Below are 19,569 nucleotides of genomic sequence, written 5' to 3' on the forward strand. Positions count from 1 at the left end.
TGTGACATCATCATGATTATCTCAACTAAGAGCCTGTTTTACAAACTGGGAGTCAGTATGTCTTGACCTTTTCTGGTCAGAATCACGCACAGACCATTAACCATAAACACCCAATGAATTATCAAAATAACGGATTCATTTTGATAACTACCCAATTATCCAAGTATCATATCAGCAGTGTCCTCCACACATGCTTTGCACCATGCTTTTTGAAGACCTTCATGAGTGCTCTGAGTATGAAATAGCAATGTGGCAAAGAGCAAGATAACATCAAAGATGGAATTTGGGCTTTGGGCAACATTTTATTTGGAGCCTTAATCTTTCCATTACATCAAGCTGTTGGTCTCAACAGATTCTCAACACAGCCCTGCATAACGTGGATAGATGACTGCATTAATATGCAAATTTCCACATGATCATTTCATTCTTGCATGAGTATACGAGTTAACATACCAAATGTTCACCCACATTGATGTGATGCAATGAACAGCATACACTGAGCTGCACATGTGCCATGAATAGGCTTGTTATGGCTCACAACATGTTAGTGTATAATGAATGTGTGGAATTACAAAAATGTCGGCAGTGGAGCTGTCAGAGGATGCTGCCAGTGCCAGACAAGAACAAAACAAGTCTGGTTTAGGTCCAAGTAAGGTCAAACGCGGATTTGTTGACACCTATTATAGGATAATTGTGTGAACAAGCATTTAGCATATGCGTAAAATTTCACACTGACTTGAGAGAAATTTGATAGAATAACATGTAAAATAATTCATGCATTTTTCTGCTCCCAGAGCATCGACACCACACTTGTCTACACCTGCAAACACCTGCAGGCTAGAGTCATCAGTGCTGGCAGCACTTTACACCACTCCTGATGAAAAGACTACGTTCAAATGGACAGCCCGAGCTCACACTTAGGGAACTAAGCTGGGTGAGTTGTTCTCAGATGTGCTTGACAAATTCTGCTATTAAGCCCGAGGTTAGAGTATTCTTCGTGACAAGCATTCACTCCTAATATCAGATTTATTTATTTATTTCTTTGTTTGTGGTGCTTTGTGAGAGTTATCTTTCTAAGCTGGAAAAATGTACCTCATTGCACTGCATGTTGGAAAATAAAAACATAATATATTTTTTAACTTTAGCTCAGAATATTACCATTTCACCATTCAAACAACCTAACATCACAGTTTATTTTTTACAATATTAGCTCCTATATTTTTGCAATACTTGAACAATGAGCATTTCCATTTTCTGTTGTTGGCTGTGTAGAGTGGTGCAGGATTTGTGTTGTCTGAATTCCTTGACTACTTTCCAATGTTTTTTTCTGAGCCAGAATGTAGTAAAAGTGTCTCTTGGTTATATAGTCTTTCGCAAATCATTAATGGTGGATGAGGGAGACCAGTGATGATGGCACTGTTTTTGGCAACTTTTTAGCGAAAACAAGCAAAAGAGAATTTCTTTTTTGTCATATGGGTAATTGTCTAACGCACAGTAGGCCTGTAATATTGTAATCCTGTAGGTATTCAGCAAGTCTGGTTAGGAACGGGTGGCAACATCTAATTTTTTTCCTAAACACATATAAAGAAATTTGAAGAATTCCATTTACAGAATTACCTCAAACACATTTTTGTACTGCAAAATATGAATTAATATATTAAATATTAATTAACTCATTAACTTGTATCAATATACAGATGGGTGACGTTTAAAGGAAAACCTGAGGGGATCTGGTGACTGTTATGCTAAGTGGGGCATTTTGCATGGTTTGCCCCCTTGGAGAGAGGGGTATTTTTATTTTGATGGCACTGATCTCTTCCCCATTGACAATGCCCCCATCCATAAGGCTCAAGGGGTCAACATTTTAATGAGTATAAAAAAAAAATTAAAAAAAACAGATGTCAACCCAACTGAACACCAGTGGGAGATTTTGTGAGACGGCGCTCTCCACCATCATCATCAAAACACCAGATGAGCAAATATCATTAGGAAGAATGATGTGAAATCCCTCCAGTAGCATTCAAGATACTTATAGAATCAATGTCAAGCCATAGTAAAGCTTTTTGGGGGCACATAGTGTCTAACGCCTTATTAAGACAGTTGATGCTGGTTTTTCCTTTAATTTTTCACTCTTCTGCAGCTAGAGGATAAATGTGTTTTTGTTGGATGTTGACACCATGCTGACATGTTACCAGCATATTATTTATTCTGCATATGCAGGTGTGGGATTGTGTTGCAACTGTTAGTCATTAACATTACTTAAATTATGCATACCCAAAATCTTGGACTTCATTTTTCTTTAAATGGAGGGTAAACAAGAAGAGAGGAGAAAGAAAAGTTGGGAATAATAAACTGAGTTGAACTAATAACATGCAGATGAGGTCCTGCGACTGCTTTGCTCTATCCATCTCTGTCATCCACCCTGGAGATATCTTTATTACAGTGAATCACATTACACCGTTGTGCTATGTTTACGCAGGGGAGACACATCACATAATTGAACGAGTGTCACACTCAGAATTAAACAAATGTTAAATGTAAATATGGCAACACCAAAGTGGCTCTGAAACCCACATTACCCCTATAGTGACACTGCGGGCTGGGGTGTAGCAGTTAAGCACAGTTGATTTACTAGCAATATCTCTAATCTTAACAGTGTCAAAAACTATGTTCTATCAGAGGAGTTCTGATACAGTGCTGAGGGAAAGGAAACTGTGAAGAAAATCAGCACTACCTTTCAGTGAAGACATCATATGTGCAATGCCATCACATATTCTCTCTGCCTCTTGTCCCACTTTTAAACAGGCTGCTCTGAAAGATGGTCCACTCTTTCCAATCAGGCCTTTATTGTCCTATATTGAATTTCCTATTGTGGGAAAAGCGGAAAGAGGGAAGCAGAGAGATAAAGAAACATCCAGCGCAGAGAGAGGTAAATGAGGATAAAAGTGGAACAAACGACACACACAAGCCAGAGTGACTGTGGGGGATTTAAGGGTGAGAAGGCTAGAGGATTTTGGCCAAGTTCTTTGCTTTTTCCGGCACCTTCATATTTCACTCCCATTGTTTTCACTTTAAAGGGGAGTTTTGTGAGACTGTGGTTTGTGCGGTTGCAATTCAGTTTGCTGGCTGCTGTGTGTGTCTGTTTTCTGGCCCGTTAAATAACCCTAATTAAAGAGCAGCAGCAACTAACGACAATGTCTGAGCTGCACCAAGCTTGTCCCTGTGCCCTGTCCTCCTCTATCCTTGTTTAATTTTCCTTTAAGCCAGTTTATTGATTCCAGTTCCTCCATTCCGTAATTCTTTTTTATTAATAACACAAAGCAATAACAAGAGTGTCACAACCCTGAGTTACGCATGAGCAATTAATAAGATTAGTCTAAAGCTGTGTGTTCACATATTGGGGTCTCTCCCAGACTGTATGCCCCCAAACACTTCTCCTGCCCTCTCCTCTAGGTTTTCTCCTTATAACTCTCTGCCAGCTCAGACTTCTGAAAGAAGGTGCAGAGTGAGAAGAGCAGAGGTTTGGGCCAAGTACAAAAGAATAGGAGTTGATACCAAGACTGAGCAAAAGAGACTATGACGGAAAGAAAGGCAGGCCAAGAGGAACAAGAGGAAGAAAAGAGGGTAGGAGGAATACAGGAAAAACTCCCAAAAGGCAAGGAGTGGTGGTAAATTCAGAGGCGGACAGGGTGAAGAGAGAGGGAGACAGAGGAGGAGGCAGAGAAATACGGATGTGCTGAGGGGAACAGAAATGAATAAATGATGAAGGGAGACAGATAGGATCGAAAGGTAGCCGAGGTGAGTGAGAGAGCTGCTGGAACTATTAGACTCTCAGTAGGCAGCCTGTCCCTCTCTCCACCTGGGCTGCAGTTATCAAGCCTTGCTTCATGCAATGCCATTACTGCGACTACTAAACTGTCACAGTATGACGTGTGCTGGAGTTAAGTAAGTGCTCATTGATCTATCTGTGTACTTTGCATATGTATGTTCAATATATATGCACGGAACCTCATTTGTTTGCTTGAATGTTTGTGTGTGCTTGGGAATGCAGAGCACAAATTAAACTTTTTAGAACTGTGTGTGTATGTATATGTGTGGGTGGGCGAGTGTGTGGCAGAGCATCACCAACCACGAGTATGTGAAAGTCTGTTACTTCCACTGACAGCCATAGACTGTGTTTAAATACATTGCTTGGAAACACTGCAGGTAGTATATTACCATATCTGCTGGATTTAAATATTTACATAGCCTATGTAATTTCTTTAGCACTTAATAAGCAAACATCACCTGTACCACAGAGCAACTGCTAAGAATTCTGCCAGCCGTCTGGCTCTTTATTGACTTTTATTTTCTGACTAGCTTGCCAAGTGTAGCCTGTCAGCTTGTGAACATGTCCAAGATTGCTAAATGTTAAAATCACCAATACAGTGGAGTCTCAGCGCAGTGAAATTTGGAACCTGCAACTGATATGTAAAGGATCATTTCAATTTATTACAACTTTGGTCTAATTTTTGAGCTTATGAGTTTTTAATCATTCACGTGTTCTTGATTTTTCTCTCACCTGACTTTTTAGTGTTGGTCGATGTACTGAGCAATTCATTCATTATACGCAGTATGTTATAACCAGTAGAAAGACTATAACATTAAGATCTGAGTTGTAATAAACTAAAATGAGTTTAACAGAAGAAGCTATCTCCATGGTTAGACCAAAAAGCACTTACCATGTCCAAGATTAAAACATTATTTAGAGCAAACAACGTTAGAAGAGCCATAAATTCACAGTTGTTGCTAAACTTCTTTAACGATCGATCATAAGCAGTGGGAATAAGCATAGTGTCCAGAACATACTTAACCAGCATTACTTTGCTGATGGCAGTGACATCAGTTGTGCTGGCTGAGGTGTTTGTTATATCAGCTTCACACATAAACCCACACCCACAGAGGGAAAAGGACAACAGATGCATCTTGGGCAAATTATTATTTTATGTTATTGTGCTGTTGGTTCCCAGTGTGGATGGGTGACTAAATCATGTCATTTATGAGCTAGTGACAGTTGAAGTGGGTGTTTGTGTGTATGTATACATACAAACACACACACACACACACACACACACACACATAATATATATATATGGACTATAATATCTATGCGTGTATGCTGAAATGGAGGAGGGCTATTATCATCTCCCACTGCCTCCCCGTCTTCATCTATCCCACTCTGCCACACATGCCTTAAGTGGCAGGTCCAAGTAAGATGGTTACATGCACATAATTTTCATGAGGATCGGATGATGGCGTTTTCCACCCCGATTCCCCCTCCTTTCCTCTACCCATCCACCACCTTCAGCCATTCCCGGCCCTTCACAACTGGATGAGCAAAGTAGCAGTGGCTACCTGGTTCTGTGATTGACTGCAGTGCTGCTGAGCGAGCCTCACTGTATCTGTGCCGTGTTTATTGCTTCTTTCACCTTCACCGTAATTGAGTCCTTTCCCCATGCTAAATATGCACTGTCGTACGGGTGGATGTGTGTGTACATGTGTGGGAGCTGGAAGTTGACTGACAGGATACATAACTCAATTCAGCAATTCTGAAAGTAATGTTTTCTTGTATACGCATATCTATGTGTGGCTATCTAACAGTGTCGATTGTGTGTATACAAAAGTGTATGCAAGCTCCAATATACTGCAATTCTGTGTAATTTTACATAGCCAAACAATTTAGAATTACATCGCTCTAAGCACATGCAGGAGTGTGTTTGGCATGACAAAAATACCTGGGCAATAATGCATGTGTATGGGGCTGCATGCGTGAGCTGAATGCTATCCAGTGTCCTTCAAACTCACATAAACACAACAGCCTGCACGACTGTAAAATGACCAATATGCCACACAGAAGGCCAACAGGCCAGGTAGAAGAGGTGAATCATGATATATAATGGATAAGTGAGATAAAGTGCCACAGAGGTTAAGGGAGAGAGATGGAAAAAGTAAAGGAGGAAAGATAAGACTGATGAAGTGTGGATATGTGTGAGTGATGGCCTGATCATAAGACACTGGCAGGAAGTAGATGAGGGAATTAAATATAAAGGAGCTAAACTTTGCTGCAAATAATAGGAATACAAAGCCATGCACATGCTGTAGGAAAAATAAAAGGAACGAGTGCTGGCAGGGAAAGCGAAGATATAGGGTTAGTTAAAAACATTCATGGGAGCAAGAGAAAGTAGGTGGGAGATGAATGGAGATGGTTGGGGGGACTGTAAAGGTCTCTGAAGTGCACATATGGTGAAAATAAGCCTCCACCTCCAGAATATTGCAGTGCAGCATGTAAGTAAAATGCACAGTTCAGCAAGCCCAGAGCAAAAGAGATGGGGAGAAAAGGTAATTCTGGAAGCACAGTAAAAAGGAAAAAAAGGCAATTGACTATAGAAAACAGAAAGTTAAAAGAAAAGGAAGGAAGTGGACGTGTAACTTATTCGGAGAAACAGCAACAGCAGCAGGGAGAAAACAAAAAATAATATTGGAAATGAATTGAAGCAGCATGAGTAAATGGAAGGAGAAAGTGACGGAAGTAAAGAGTCAGACAGAGGGAAAAACCATTTTGTCTATGCAAATGAGAATGGGAAAGCAGAAGCACAGGCGTTCAGCTAGCCACCTGGGCCCTGTCAATCCTCCCTCTCTCCTTTTCTCTTTCTTTCCCTGTCTACCTCTCCACACCTGGCCCTGGCATCCCTATAGCCTAAAGCTTCAGTATAAGCAGTAGGATAGCAAGAGGAGGTGGGAACGGGCTTCAAGCAGCAAGGAGGTAGATGAGAATGTGAGCCAAACAATCCATCAGCAGGTGATCCTGGCAACGATAAGTCCTCTCCTCCCCTACACCAAAATCTGTCTTTCTAGGTGTGACTGAGTCTCCCTCTCAAACTCTGTAACAATTGAAGAAGAGGCATGTAACTGTAGCATACAAGTGGAGTGTGTGCATGGGCATGGGCATTGGTATTTAAGAACCAACAAAGCTAAGCAGAGAAAGACAACCACACAGGGAGGGATAAAATAGCTTTTGAGTGATCAAGGATAGAACAAACAAAAGACACTAAGTCACTGCTGAAGCCCTTGAACCAGCCTAACACTGCAGGAGAACCGGGTTTGAGGGATCAGAGAGGAGGGAGGGGTTGCAGGAAAGAAAGCCAGATTGGTGGGTGGGGGCACATTGTTGGGCCTAAGGTATTGAAAAAGGCAGGGAGAGGAGAACCTGTAGAGCAATCAAAAGTAGAAAACAGGTTTTGTTTGAGAACAAAAGGCATCAAAAGGGTGCTTCAGTTTATGGACAAAACACTGTCTATGCACATTTGTGAATATGTTTGTTCTTGGAACACAGTCACCAGGTGTGTCCATCCATTTGTCTACAATATCCTAGGGAAGGTCATAATAAAGGAGGCCAGAGAGAGAACATGGCATTTAAAAAGCACAGACACAACACATTGCAGTAAATAAATTTGGAAACTCAAAAAGGTCTCTACAGTCTCCTGAGCACAGTGTTATGTTTGTGCATATGCAAAGCTGTGGATGTGTGTGGATGTGCATAAGCCAACCTGCCTCTACCACAGATTTGTGCACACTGCTGTAACACGGCCAGTGATTTATACATCAGTCATCATTTGGGATCAACCTGCTTTTTAATTACCAATGGTTTATGTTTGTTTTTAATTTTCCCCATAAGCTCATAAATCGCTTTCTCCACTGCGCAGCTCAGATCCATCTCCATGGTAAATAAGCATCAGTTATAATTGCATATACAAGTAGTGTTGTCACAAAAACATTTGACCTCCCTACCAATGATGTCATGGTTTTGACTGACTTTTCTTTAGAAGCTGAAGAAAAACATGTATAAATAAATAAAGAGATATATCATAATGTGATATGACGAGTTTAATATTGAATGTTGACAGGCTTTTTGCAGCAGTTAAGAGCATGTTTTTCTTTGCTACCTAAATAATAATGAGAAGATTTATGATTAGAAAATCAACACAATTAAGTGGAATCTTGATACCACAATGTTATTTCTGTATTTGCACCATACACAACGCAAACAACTAGTGTCATCCGGGAGAAAGGAAGAATGAGCACTTCTCTAATGGGTTGACATTTGTTTAAGTTGTAATTTGTACTTTGCACAAACTGAATCTTCTAAAATATTTTATATAAGCTGAGGAAATTTGCAGGCAGAGCTGTGTTCTGCATTTGGCAACGTTCTCTAACCAGCAGTGACATATTAACCACTCATCTGCTTCCATTACCTCAGCTGATCTGAACATGACGGTGAGAAATTAACAATGTCTTTTAGTTGTTTTTGCAGACTCAAACCTACATCGCTCAGAGTCTTCATTTGTCGACAGCCTTAATTTCCTTCGCTACAGGTTATACATCAAAGAGTTTCTGCTTCATGGTGACTTGACATAACACGTTCTTGCATTAATTTCCCCTCATTAACAAATAGCATGTATGTTTGTTATTTTACATTTTTTAAACGGTGGATAAAAGAAGATACATTTCATACATAACATGGCATTAATATTTACTGTGCATTGCAAATTTAATGGTGGGGAAAAATTTATTAAATCATACAAAATGGGCCGGATGTACAGAAAACTGGAAGCCTGGTGACTAAAACAGCAGTCAGAGTTACTCTGATAAAAGGAGAGGACAGATGCCAACCACCATGGCCCTTGGGAAGAAAAAAAAAAAATCAAGAATGAAAGCACATTCCCCCATAGCTTTCTTTTATTAGTTTCTCTGGCAATAAAATATGTTACTCAAGAGGCAAGTCAAGAGGCAAAAGTTGCGTGCTGTGTGTACTATGTGGCTCTCTAGACTGTAGGACCTATATTGCCAACACAAAAAGGAGCTGTATCTATCCATGGCTACAGAATTCACAAAAGTCAAAGAATACTTTGGTACTGACCACAGAACCCTGCTGGCCTCTGCAAGCTACTTCACAGCTGAATTCACCAGTATGGCCCAGCGGGTGGCAGTTGCTATGAACCAAGTTTCTATGCAACTGTGCCCATTGCCGAAGGCCTGTGTCAAAATCATTCAGTATCACAGACGGAACGGCTGTTCCACTTCTCTTCTACTGCAACAGCCAGAGAGGAGAGAGATGGTCCTTCTGCAGTACATGCTAACATTATTCACCTGACAGATGGATATGGAGATAGGAACATGTCTGTGGACATGAGTCAAAGCAGCGCGTCAATCTGCTGGTGCACGTTATGGGAGCTGAGGGAGTGTACCTGTTACCAGCCATAAGGCGAATCAGCAGTTGTGCACTTAAATGCCCCTTGAGCTGCTCAGGAGAAAATGAATCCTGGGAGAGAATCAGCCAGAGCTTTCCTCAAGGTCGTTGGTGCTTGGCCACCCTATAAGTGGTCTTGCCAACTGTAACAATCACTGCAGAAACAATCACAGCACCAATCCAATTTGGCCTGGCTTCTCTTCTTTTCTCTGCACTTCAGTACAGATGACTGCACGGCCTCACTTCTGTTTTGCCCTGCTGAAAGCAGAGCATGAATTGATGACCTTATGAATCTCAAAAGAGCCCAGCAAATCATTGTGGTAAATCTTGCCCCAGCACATTAAGCATGACCGCAGGCTTCCCCCCCCCCCCCACTCCCCCCCCCCCTTTCTTCTTTCTTCGTCCATTTCTTCCACTTTTTCCTTCCTACGTGTGCCTGGGGGTCTTTGATTGTGGCCAACTTTCTGAGAATTGCTTTCATGTGATGCAAATTAATTGTCTCTAATTAATGATTGTTTACAGTTTGCTAATGAAGTGGATCAAAGCTTACTACTCCTGATACTGAGGCTCTTGTCTTAGGCTGAGGAAAGCGATATATAGAAGAACAGACAGATAGAGACACTAGGCAGAGAGTGTAGAGATGCATCAGTGAAGTACAGTGGAAGTTGCAACTGATTTTCTTTTAGTAGCTGTGTCAACAATCACTTGGCATCTGTCCACAATGTTGCCGGGCAATCTGAGATGGATCTTTTGACAGCAGCTTTTATCACTTTGTTGAGGATGAATTTGGTTTTTAAAGTGCATGCAGTAAACCAGAATGTGTAACATTTGCAAAGAAACTGTGATGTTTTCCTCATTAATGTATTTTTTTAAGACCACATTATCTTTTAGTCTCCCGACTCCAAATGCTTTACACATTACATAATATGATTAAGCCTGATTACAGCTTAAGAAAAAGTAGCTAAAATGTCATTACTGAAGTTTCTGCAACTGTAACTGCAACAGAGACTACCACTTTATCTATGCCAGACATGGTCATAAGCTCAAATGAATTGGCCACTCATGAGAGAGACATTTTTCTAAGATAGAAAACTCATCTGAGACCTCTCCAGCACTGGTGTGTCAGCCTTCTGAAAATCTCCATGTGATTTCCCAGTAGATAGCGCACTGCTTTGACTGGCAATTTTCAGCATCCGACAAGCTCATCAAAGCAAACCTATTAATGGTGATGATATGAAGAAAGATTCTAAATGGCAGAGAGATGAATAGCCCCGTGCATGCGTGGGTGTTTAATTCTCTGAGCCGAAGCACCACGCAACCTCACCGAAAGCGGGAGGACAGGCCACAAACCACCTAGAAACTATTTCAGTACTTGTTTGATTGTATCTATGCGAGTGCGTTTTTGTGTGTGCGCATACTGTGACCTCATCGATCATGGCATCTTGTTTCTCTGGTGTGGTCACCTACACAGCGCTTGTCCTTTCTCTGTCTTTATCTCAGTGTATCACCATCATCTCTCCATCTCCCCTCCCCACACCCTCCACCCCTCCATCCCTCCATCCCCCTTCTCATCTCACACCAGCACCATGTAGTTTTCTGCTTTGGTCCCACCTTCTTAATCTCACCTTCCCCTTTTTCCTCACTTTCTTTTGGCCTACTCAATCTTTCATTTGGTGTAACAGGAGTTGTTCGCCCCATCTCCCCTTGTCTTTTTTATTATTATTTTTACACCTCTTCCTTTTAGAGCTGAAATCCTGCAATCATTCACTGGTTTGTTGGACTCCCCTCTGCCTGACTCTCTCCTCTGCTCCACTCCTCCCTGCTTCACTGGTCTGTGACACATGCCCCTGGTGCTTTCCTTCCCCTCCTCACGCTCTTCCTTCACTCTTTTATACACTGTGCGGTCAGCCATTGCTCCCTCTTTCACTCTTCTGTGACCAGTCCCTTGGTGCCCCAGCTAGCCTGGTCACTCTTAATCAGCTAGCCTCCGCTGGGCACACAGACCTGCCAAGGGTAAAGGGAAATAGGGTCTCGTTGGCAAGCTCAATCCACAGACTTGACAGTTTAACCTGGTTTTAAGTCCCATACTGATCTTCCTTACCCCTGGATGAGCACCTCATTACCAGCTATCCTCCCCTCCTCTTGTCTCTACATCAAGTCTTCCAGATGAGATTTGTATTAGCCTCTGCACTGCCAGAGTACACAGTTTCCAGCTCTTCAATTTTAGGCACTTGCCCTTTTCAGCTCAATCAGTTTCTCTCATCCAATCATGCCTAGTAAAGGCTCAGTCACAGTGCCTCAGCGGGAATAATCACCTTGGTTACCGGCGTTACTGGAGGCCACTGTCTGACCACGTTAACTCTGTGCCCTGTGGGAAATGTGGAGACAGGTGTCACAGCAGCGAGGGAGGGTGTTAAACAAGCCCAGGGCAAAGCAGGAGGTAAACGTTTACTCTGAGTCATGGAAACTGTGTCACTAATAGCAAAGAATGCTCATCCCATGGTGTAAGTGTTTAAATGTTTTTTTTTCCTAGTCTCAGGATCCCATCTTTCTCCCTTCATCAGTGTTCTTTGGCTATAAGTCAACTTTGACTGGCTTTAAACATAAGAAGACCTTGTACACCAGTAGAATACATAGCAACTGCCTTTGTGAATAATGCCAAGAAGCACGGCAATAGCTGTTTACTGATTTCACACTCCCATGGCAAAGATAAATATACAGTGAGAGGGGTCATGGGCTGGAGGAAAGCTGCTGGATCAGGGGACATCAGGTCACAGTATGGAAAACTGCACCCAAATGGGGCGTTCCTGTTTTATACTGAGCCAATCAGATCAGATAGAGTTAAGAGCGATGGACTGATTGGCAGGCTTCCGATGCCAGCAACTGGAGGAGATGTCCTTGGCATCCTACTCTGCATTTAAAAAAAAAAAAAAAAAACTTCAGCGGCGAAGTTGGTGAAATGCCAGTTGTTCTCAGAGTGCGACACATAAGGACGACATAGATCACAATTATGATAATCACAAGCGGCACTGTCTGGGGAATAGTAATGGGAAGGAGATGAGGTAGCAGCCATAAAGAGTGGTTCGACATTAACGCTAGCTTGATTAGATTGACAGAAAGTTTCACTAATGGACAATTAAACAAATGCTCAAATGAGATATAAGGCTTCAATTATTCACAATTGGTGTCTTTTGTTCCCCTTCCAACCATTGTGCTTCATGTATTCTGTTTATACATGTACATGAGGTCAACATAGACTGAAAGCCTATGCTGTAAACAGGATGTGAAAAGGGAAATGTGATGGCCTCATCATATGATTGTCCTTGCAGTGGAAACAAAATGACTTCTCTTATTTCCATTTATTTCTATTTAAGTCAATGAAAAAAATAAAATCCTCCCTGAACCTGGTATATAATGCCAGTGGGGATTATTGAGATGCAATCATTGTGTGAAACAACAGCAATTCAAAACAAGGAGTTATGGGTCGCACTGAAGACCGGGGGGCAGATTAGGAGATAATTGCTGTAAAATACATCACCTGCACTAAATGGTGGGCCTAGGAACTTCTTCTGCTTTTGAGTAATGGACCTATAAAAGCCCAAGGGAGAATAAAACCAGCCCACATTAAGCTCCGTAACTCTTTCAGACGTGACTTGCCCAAGAAACGACACAGTCCAATCTGTTTATGGGGCTTACGCTCAGACAGTTGCTCAGCTGAGATAGTGGGCCACCCTGTCAGGAACCTTTAAGACTGCATCAGTTGATCAAACAGAGTCGTGCATGACAGCATTCTGCAGCGTATGTTTTTAAAAAAGGCTCATTTCAGCTTCTCTTGTCTTTGCAGGAATGCCAGCACTCTCTGCCAAGTTTGGGCTGTCCAATTATTTAGACCTTACAAAAGACAAGGAATCACAAAAAAAAAAAAAAAGATTGTTACACTGAAATTTGATTGTGCGCTAGGTTCAAATTTACACCACAAACCAGCAGACAGCAGGGCAGAGAGCAGAGAACGAAGGTCTTGCTCTTTTTAATTAAATTGTCGACAAGTTTATTTTATTTTGGGGTGAATTATCCTCCAAGGTTTGGATCAAAGGATAAACCTTGGCTTATGGTGAAGATTTTTTCAGTGCATTAAAGAACAAAGAAAGATGCTGAAATAGCAAGCCCAGCACAGTGTGGAAGAAAGTAAAAAAGCAATCTTAACTCTGCCATGATGCAAACTGCGTCTGACAAGCATCAAAAACTGCAATTGGGCTCAGACAAACTCTTGCATAAGCAATCCTATTCCTATGTTCAAAAGAAAGTCTAATGTACTCGCTAAGCTGTCTGCAGGCAAGGTGTGTGTGTGTAAACATGTGTTTCTGCACCTGTGTGCGCTCATGCACGTCTATATTTTTAGTTTTTGTATGTACAGCATTTCCCTTGATGTTTGTGTTTACATGCCAGGCCTCTCTTTAGTGACTCACAGCGACATTGATTTATACATGGCCTCTGTGTGTGTGTGTGTGTGTGCGTGTGTGTGTGCGCGCGCACACATATACCAGCTATAATTGGTATTCAAATCTCCTCCCACAAGTACGTCCAACTGCTGCTGTTTTTCAAGCGCCAAGGTCCAAACAGCATGATAGGGAACAAGCTCAAACGGATGGCTCTCATTGCACACATTCAAACAAACAAATGGAGGTGATTTAATGCACACAGCGATAAGGCAGGTGGTAATGGAGGCATAGGAGAGGAGAGGGGAGGAGGTGGAAGAATGGAAGTGATGGAAGGATGCGTGGTCGCAGCTATAGGTGGGCAAGCAGCAGAGGTGTAGTTAACAGCATTTGTTACTGTACACAGGGTGCAGGTTTGGTCCACAGCTGCTGTGGATCAGCCACCCCCACACCAAGCACTGAGCACACAAACACACAGCACTGTCTCTGCGTGCATGTACGTGTGCGTCCCTCAGGCCTGCCCGTCAGACACACTGTGAAGTCTTTCGGCCTTTCTTCTCCCACTCTTTCTCTCTCCCTTGCTCTTTTCAGCCTTTCTTGCTCTCTCCATCTTTCAGTGCCTCTGTCTCGTGTCTCTACAAAGCGCCAAGTCTCCCAGCCTTGCTGTCTTCACAGCACCCTCTCAATCTATCTGTCCCTTCATCCATCTATCCGCACAATTAATCTGTCCATCTCTATCCTGGCATAAAAACAACCACCAGCCCCCATCTCCTCCCTTTCCTTTCCTCAAGATTGGTTTTGCCATTTTCTACCCCCAGTGGAAGAATTATGACCAAGAAATGCTGATTTGTTATCAGAAATACTTAAAAAAAAACAAAAAAAAAACAAAAAAAAACACATACAGTAAGCACAAGATGTTCAGAAACGTTTCCTCCTCTTCCTACTTTTTCCATCCATCTTCTGCCTTTAACACCCCACTACCCCCTGGTCCCTGTCTCTTCTGGCCCCTGTCAGTGTTTAGATTAATGACAGTGATCAGTGAGCAGCCCCCAGCAGAGGCTGCCTGCAGCTCAGGCAAAGCCCAGCACTGTAAGCAGCACAAACACGAAACGCACACAGACGTAAAGCACATTCACATGCAGCACACAAGCATTTTCATAAATGGGCACTCAGACACACATACACAAACCTCTTACACAGTACTTCAGTTAGGCTAACACACAAAGCCTACACTGTCATGCATATAAATCAACCTTCGCCTGTTCCTGGAGCAGCCATACAAAGAGAAACACACATACATTCACACAAGAGAAGAAATCAATAAACAGGCCATGGTGAGGTTGGTATCAGAGTAGTGCTCCCTATGTATATCCCAACAGCACAGCACAGGTCTGACTGATAATGCCCGACCCAGCACCTAACCCTTTCTCTGCCTCAGGACAACATAAACAAAGCGCCACAGAGCAAAACAATGACAAAACACAAACCACTAAATCAACATCTGTGTCCACTCCCTAGTTACCGTCCCTGCTTAGTCAAAATCCGTGAAGCTTTGGATGGAATTTAATAAGCTTTGTTATTAGGCAGCATTTTCAGTCCACATCAATGCAGATGGCACAGAATATCATGAGGATAAAACTGTTCAAAGTAATGATTGCACCTAATTTAAAGCTCTCTCTTTTTTTTTTGCAGCAGATGCACTTGTTATGGAGTAGTGAGTATGAAATATATTGTGCCTATAAGGGAGTGAAGCGGGACTATCCCAGACTGAGATGTTCCAGTGGGGAGAACACAAGAAACAACGACACTGCAGGTGCCATTACCAGGTTTTATAATAAAGTGTCAGGTGTTATTGTAGCTGATAGAGTCAGGTCTCAAAGGTCCTTTCAGTCCTTCGCACTACTGCAGAATATAAGGGCAGTAAGGGACACCACCGCTGAGTCTGGTATGTGTGACGCGCGTACGGTCCACTGCGGGCATTTGTTATGAGCTCTCATGTGGCTGACGGAATATTCAGTCAGAGCTCTCTACACGCGTGGTTGCGTGCACAAGCGGCCAATGTGACGAAGAGCAGCAATCCAGGTCTGCCCGGAGAAAATCGGCTAAATTCTGCGACGCACGAGGGTCAAGAGAGAATGGGATGATTTCATGAAAATATTTCCGCGCGGCCAAAAAGTATCAGCGAGTCTGAACCTTTCACTTTTGCTTTTATTTTGAGCCGTTTCAAGGCAATCCCAGTTTATTATGTTGATAAGCGGTCAACACAATGAGTCATAGCCAAATAGCAGCACGGACGTATCACAGACTTGCGCAAAGGGCTTTGATACTAAGTCTCCAGTGAACGCTAGCAGCGGTCCGCAGGATGACTGTAAACTACGCTATCTGCACGTGTTTCTGACCCGCTGTGTGCGTCTCATTCTTCCCCCCTTTCTCTCCGTCAGACGAGTGACACATCCGGACCCGGGGGCATTTTTAAGCTGCTTCTTAGAAGACTTGCAAACTTGCGCGTAAAAGCCTCAACGCATCGAGACGGCGTTAACACTCTTCTCATTCACATCACACTCATTCACTCTCGTTCGAGCCTTACCAGAGCGCACGAAGCAGGCGGCTGTGATGATGGTGAGGGGGACGCAGTAGTTCCACACGGTGGCGAAAGCCATGGCTGATATTCCCTTCTGATCTCTTCCTTGTATTATTCCTCTTCTTTGGAGAAATCAGAGTGACATGAACCCGCAGGTTCACTCTCCGAGAGCGCCTTCAGCGTCTGTGTATAACTGCGCGCGTGTGTGTGTGTGTGACTGAGTGAGTGCTCGTGTGCGACTCTGCGTGAACGAGTGTGGGTTTGTAACGAGCGCTCAGCGCATAACAGCAGATCTTTGCGTAGTGTGCTCCCTGTCTCTCTCTCACACACACACACACATACACACACACACGCCGACTTTGTCTCCCCCTGAATGCCTGAAAATGAAAGCTTGGCTGATTTTTCTTGGTTACTTTACTATGTAAAGATATTTAAAAGCTTGTCAGTAGGGCGGGACTATGTGTCTGTTTGGCCAATAGCAGGTGGGGGGTGGTGGTGTACGGATGCGAAAGCGGGGCTGGGCTATACGGGAGGGGGTTCAGCAGGGCGGGGGAGAGGGGCTGTATCTTCCAATTAATTGAAATCAATTCGCTTTAAATGTGATTGATAACCTACATTAATTTTTTCCGACGCAAATAACCCATTTGTTTCAGATTCAGTTGCAGGGACCAGAACAATGTGTGGCGCAATGATTAAGTTGACGAAAACGAAGCAGATGTTTGTTGTTGGAGAGACAATCATGCTGCAATCATTTATTTTATTCTGAAGTCAGTGGGAAACGATGGTGCAGATTAATCAGTGCATGCGTCGTGCGTGTTGCTGATTCGTCTGCATGTCTCATCTTGGTCGACTCACCTTTCCCACATTCTGGCTGGCACTGTGTCAAACTGGAATGATTTCCTGCAGGGTTTTTTTTTTCTTTCTTTCTGGATGATTGTTTGCATATTTAGCGATTTAAAAAACCCAGTAGGGGAAACTAACAAATCAGCTCATATATGCGCAGCAGCGTCAAGTTGTACTGAGAATGGGGGACATTTTGTTGCAGAAGGTGCTTGTGTCTAAAATGAACATCATCAAGGACTCATCAAGAGCAGGGACCAGACCTGAGTGTATTCGTTTAAATCACCGTTCACAGTCACGGTAATGGCTCGGAACAAAAACTTGTGCTCCGGACGAACTAGTGTTTCTGCTCATCTGTAGTCAGGGCCTATTAGGTCCTGCTTAAGGGGCTGTTTAACTCTACTCTCATGCTGTGGCCACAGTTTGTCCATAATTGTGTTTTCCAGTCAGAGAGCGCGCTTCTCCATTATGAAAATTGTTTCTCTTTCCACGTCTCTTTTTTACTCCCTAATCTAGTATTACACCATGGGCTTGTGGCCTTGGAGGCTTGAAGGCATCTTTTTGAAACTGTGTCTTTGGCGCCCCCTTCAGGTAACATTTGGGATTGCGCGTCATGGGTCTCAGATCTGCTTTGGCCCCTCTCTCATCTGTCACAAATCTTCCACACTTTGCACAGTTTGGGTTAAACAGTCAGAAAAGTTCAAACAGACAGTTAAGCATCAAAGCAGTCTATTAGCATTAATATTAACATTTCTACCCCTCACTCTCATAAAGTTGCTTTGAACTTTTGCCTATCTGACCTCAACTTGTGGATCTGTGTGAAATCTTAAAACTTTCAGCTTCAGGCACTTTTTCATTTCTTGAAGTTTTAACCTTGTTGTCTTGGTGAGGATAATATCTTCCCAACTCATTTCCCAATTTCCATCCCACCCCATTTTTCCCTGTCAGCCTCTCTGCGCCTGTTTGTTCCCCAGTTGGCAGGGAGTCAGTGGCAGCAGCTCCCCAGCACCAGATGGGGCATTGTCAGGAAGTAATGAGGGAAAAACACCTGCTTCTCCATCGAACTCCACTCCTTCATTCTCAGTCATTTGACACAACATATGCAGGATGCACATACAAAACCAAGTGACCGTGACAAGAACAGCAGTGGGTGATGGCATAGAGTTACAAGTGCCTGGCGCTTCGACACATTAGTCAATGAGGTGCCACGTTTGATGTAACTCACCTCTACATGTAGGTTAATGTAGTGATGGCTGTCAAGATGTTTGCCTACCTGACTTGGTGAATTTAATGTCATACATCTGCATCATTGTCCTTTTAAAACCCTGGCCACATCAGACGAACCATTTTGGCTGATCAGTATTCTCGGCACAGCTCCTGCATTGCCCTAAGCTGTTGTCCAGTGGTTTATCCATGAGGCACTACGAAGGTCAGAATGTCACTGTAAACTACACTTCTCTCCTTCCCAACCAGAGCCTTGTACCTCAGGGACAGCTCCACTGTGTGAAATTTTCTGATACATAATCTTGTCTTTTCTGGCCAACCGGATGGAGCCCCAGGACTAAAGCTCACTAGGGAGTATGCAGCTTTTTACTCATGACTGACTCAAAGGCCAAAACAAAATGGTGCTCACTGGCATTTCACATGCAGGAGGCCACTTTAAATTTATAACAATGTATTTTGTCCTACAGTGCGTGACCTTATTTTTTTTTTTTTCTTCCCAATGTCTTTCTGTTTTGGTTCTGTTGCCTCTATTTTCTTGGGCTTGACCTAACACAGAAGTAAACTGAAGTTTGTAGAGTTGGAAAATAATGCGAGGAGTCTGTAAAACGCTCAACAAAGGATGGCTGCAGCAGAGGCGAGCTATACAGGGGGCTTGAATAATCAGTTTAATAACATTATCCTGGCTGTGCTCTGTGGCGCATGCACCCGTTAATGGAGTGTCATTGTTAAACTGCCGCTTCGCCCATTATTAACGACGGCCTACGGTCAACCACACACCGATAATAAAACTGCATAAAACCCAACATAACTTCAACAGACAAGCGTAATGAAATTCTCAGCATTATGAGCACGGCTATGGTAATAAGCGATGGTGCTATGGCATGGCGTTGAGGGTTACAAGGCAACAGAGGAGAAAATTAAAAAGATCAAGGTGTAGTCAATGATGGTTGTTTTGAGAAGGGTCAGAATAGCCTAAATCTTGTCCTGTAAAAGTAGAACTAGCATTGGCTAACCTGCTCTGCCTGCCTTATAATAAATTGGTCAAAGCATCAATTCATCTGATATGGTTATGGTTATTTTCACTCTGGGCAAGTGTGAGTCTTTAGTTCACACTTTGGTGAGATGAACTGAGCAAAAGTGGTTTTGTGCTTACAGGGAAATTGGAAAAACACAGGCATGCACAGGCATAGTGCTTTGAGTAA

At 42.8% G+C, this 19,569-nt stretch overlaps 1 protein-coding gene across 1 annotated transcript in view; it reads right to left on the bottom strand.

The window, feature by feature from the left end:
* The window catches only part of cadm4 (cell adhesion molecule 4), a 133,939-nt gene extending 117,238 nt beyond the window's left edge, over nucleotides 1–16,701 (bottom strand). The window contains exon 1 of the mRNA XM_026316980.2: nucleotides 16,310–16,701. Within this exon, the coding sequence (XP_026172765.1) occupies nucleotides 16,310–16,382 (73 nt within the window). The 5' untranslated portion in view covers nucleotides 16,383–16,701. The remainder of the gene's footprint in view (nucleotides 1–16,309) is intronic.
* Nucleotides 16,702–19,569: the final 2,868 nt, after the last annotated feature.

This window comes from Mastacembelus armatus, chromosome 16, assembly GCF_900324485.2.
Source record: "Mastacembelus armatus chromosome 16, fMasArm1.2, whole genome shotgun sequence".
In the NCBI taxonomy this organism is placed as follows: Eukaryota; Metazoa; Chordata; class Actinopteri; order Synbranchiformes; family Mastacembelidae; genus Mastacembelus; species Mastacembelus armatus.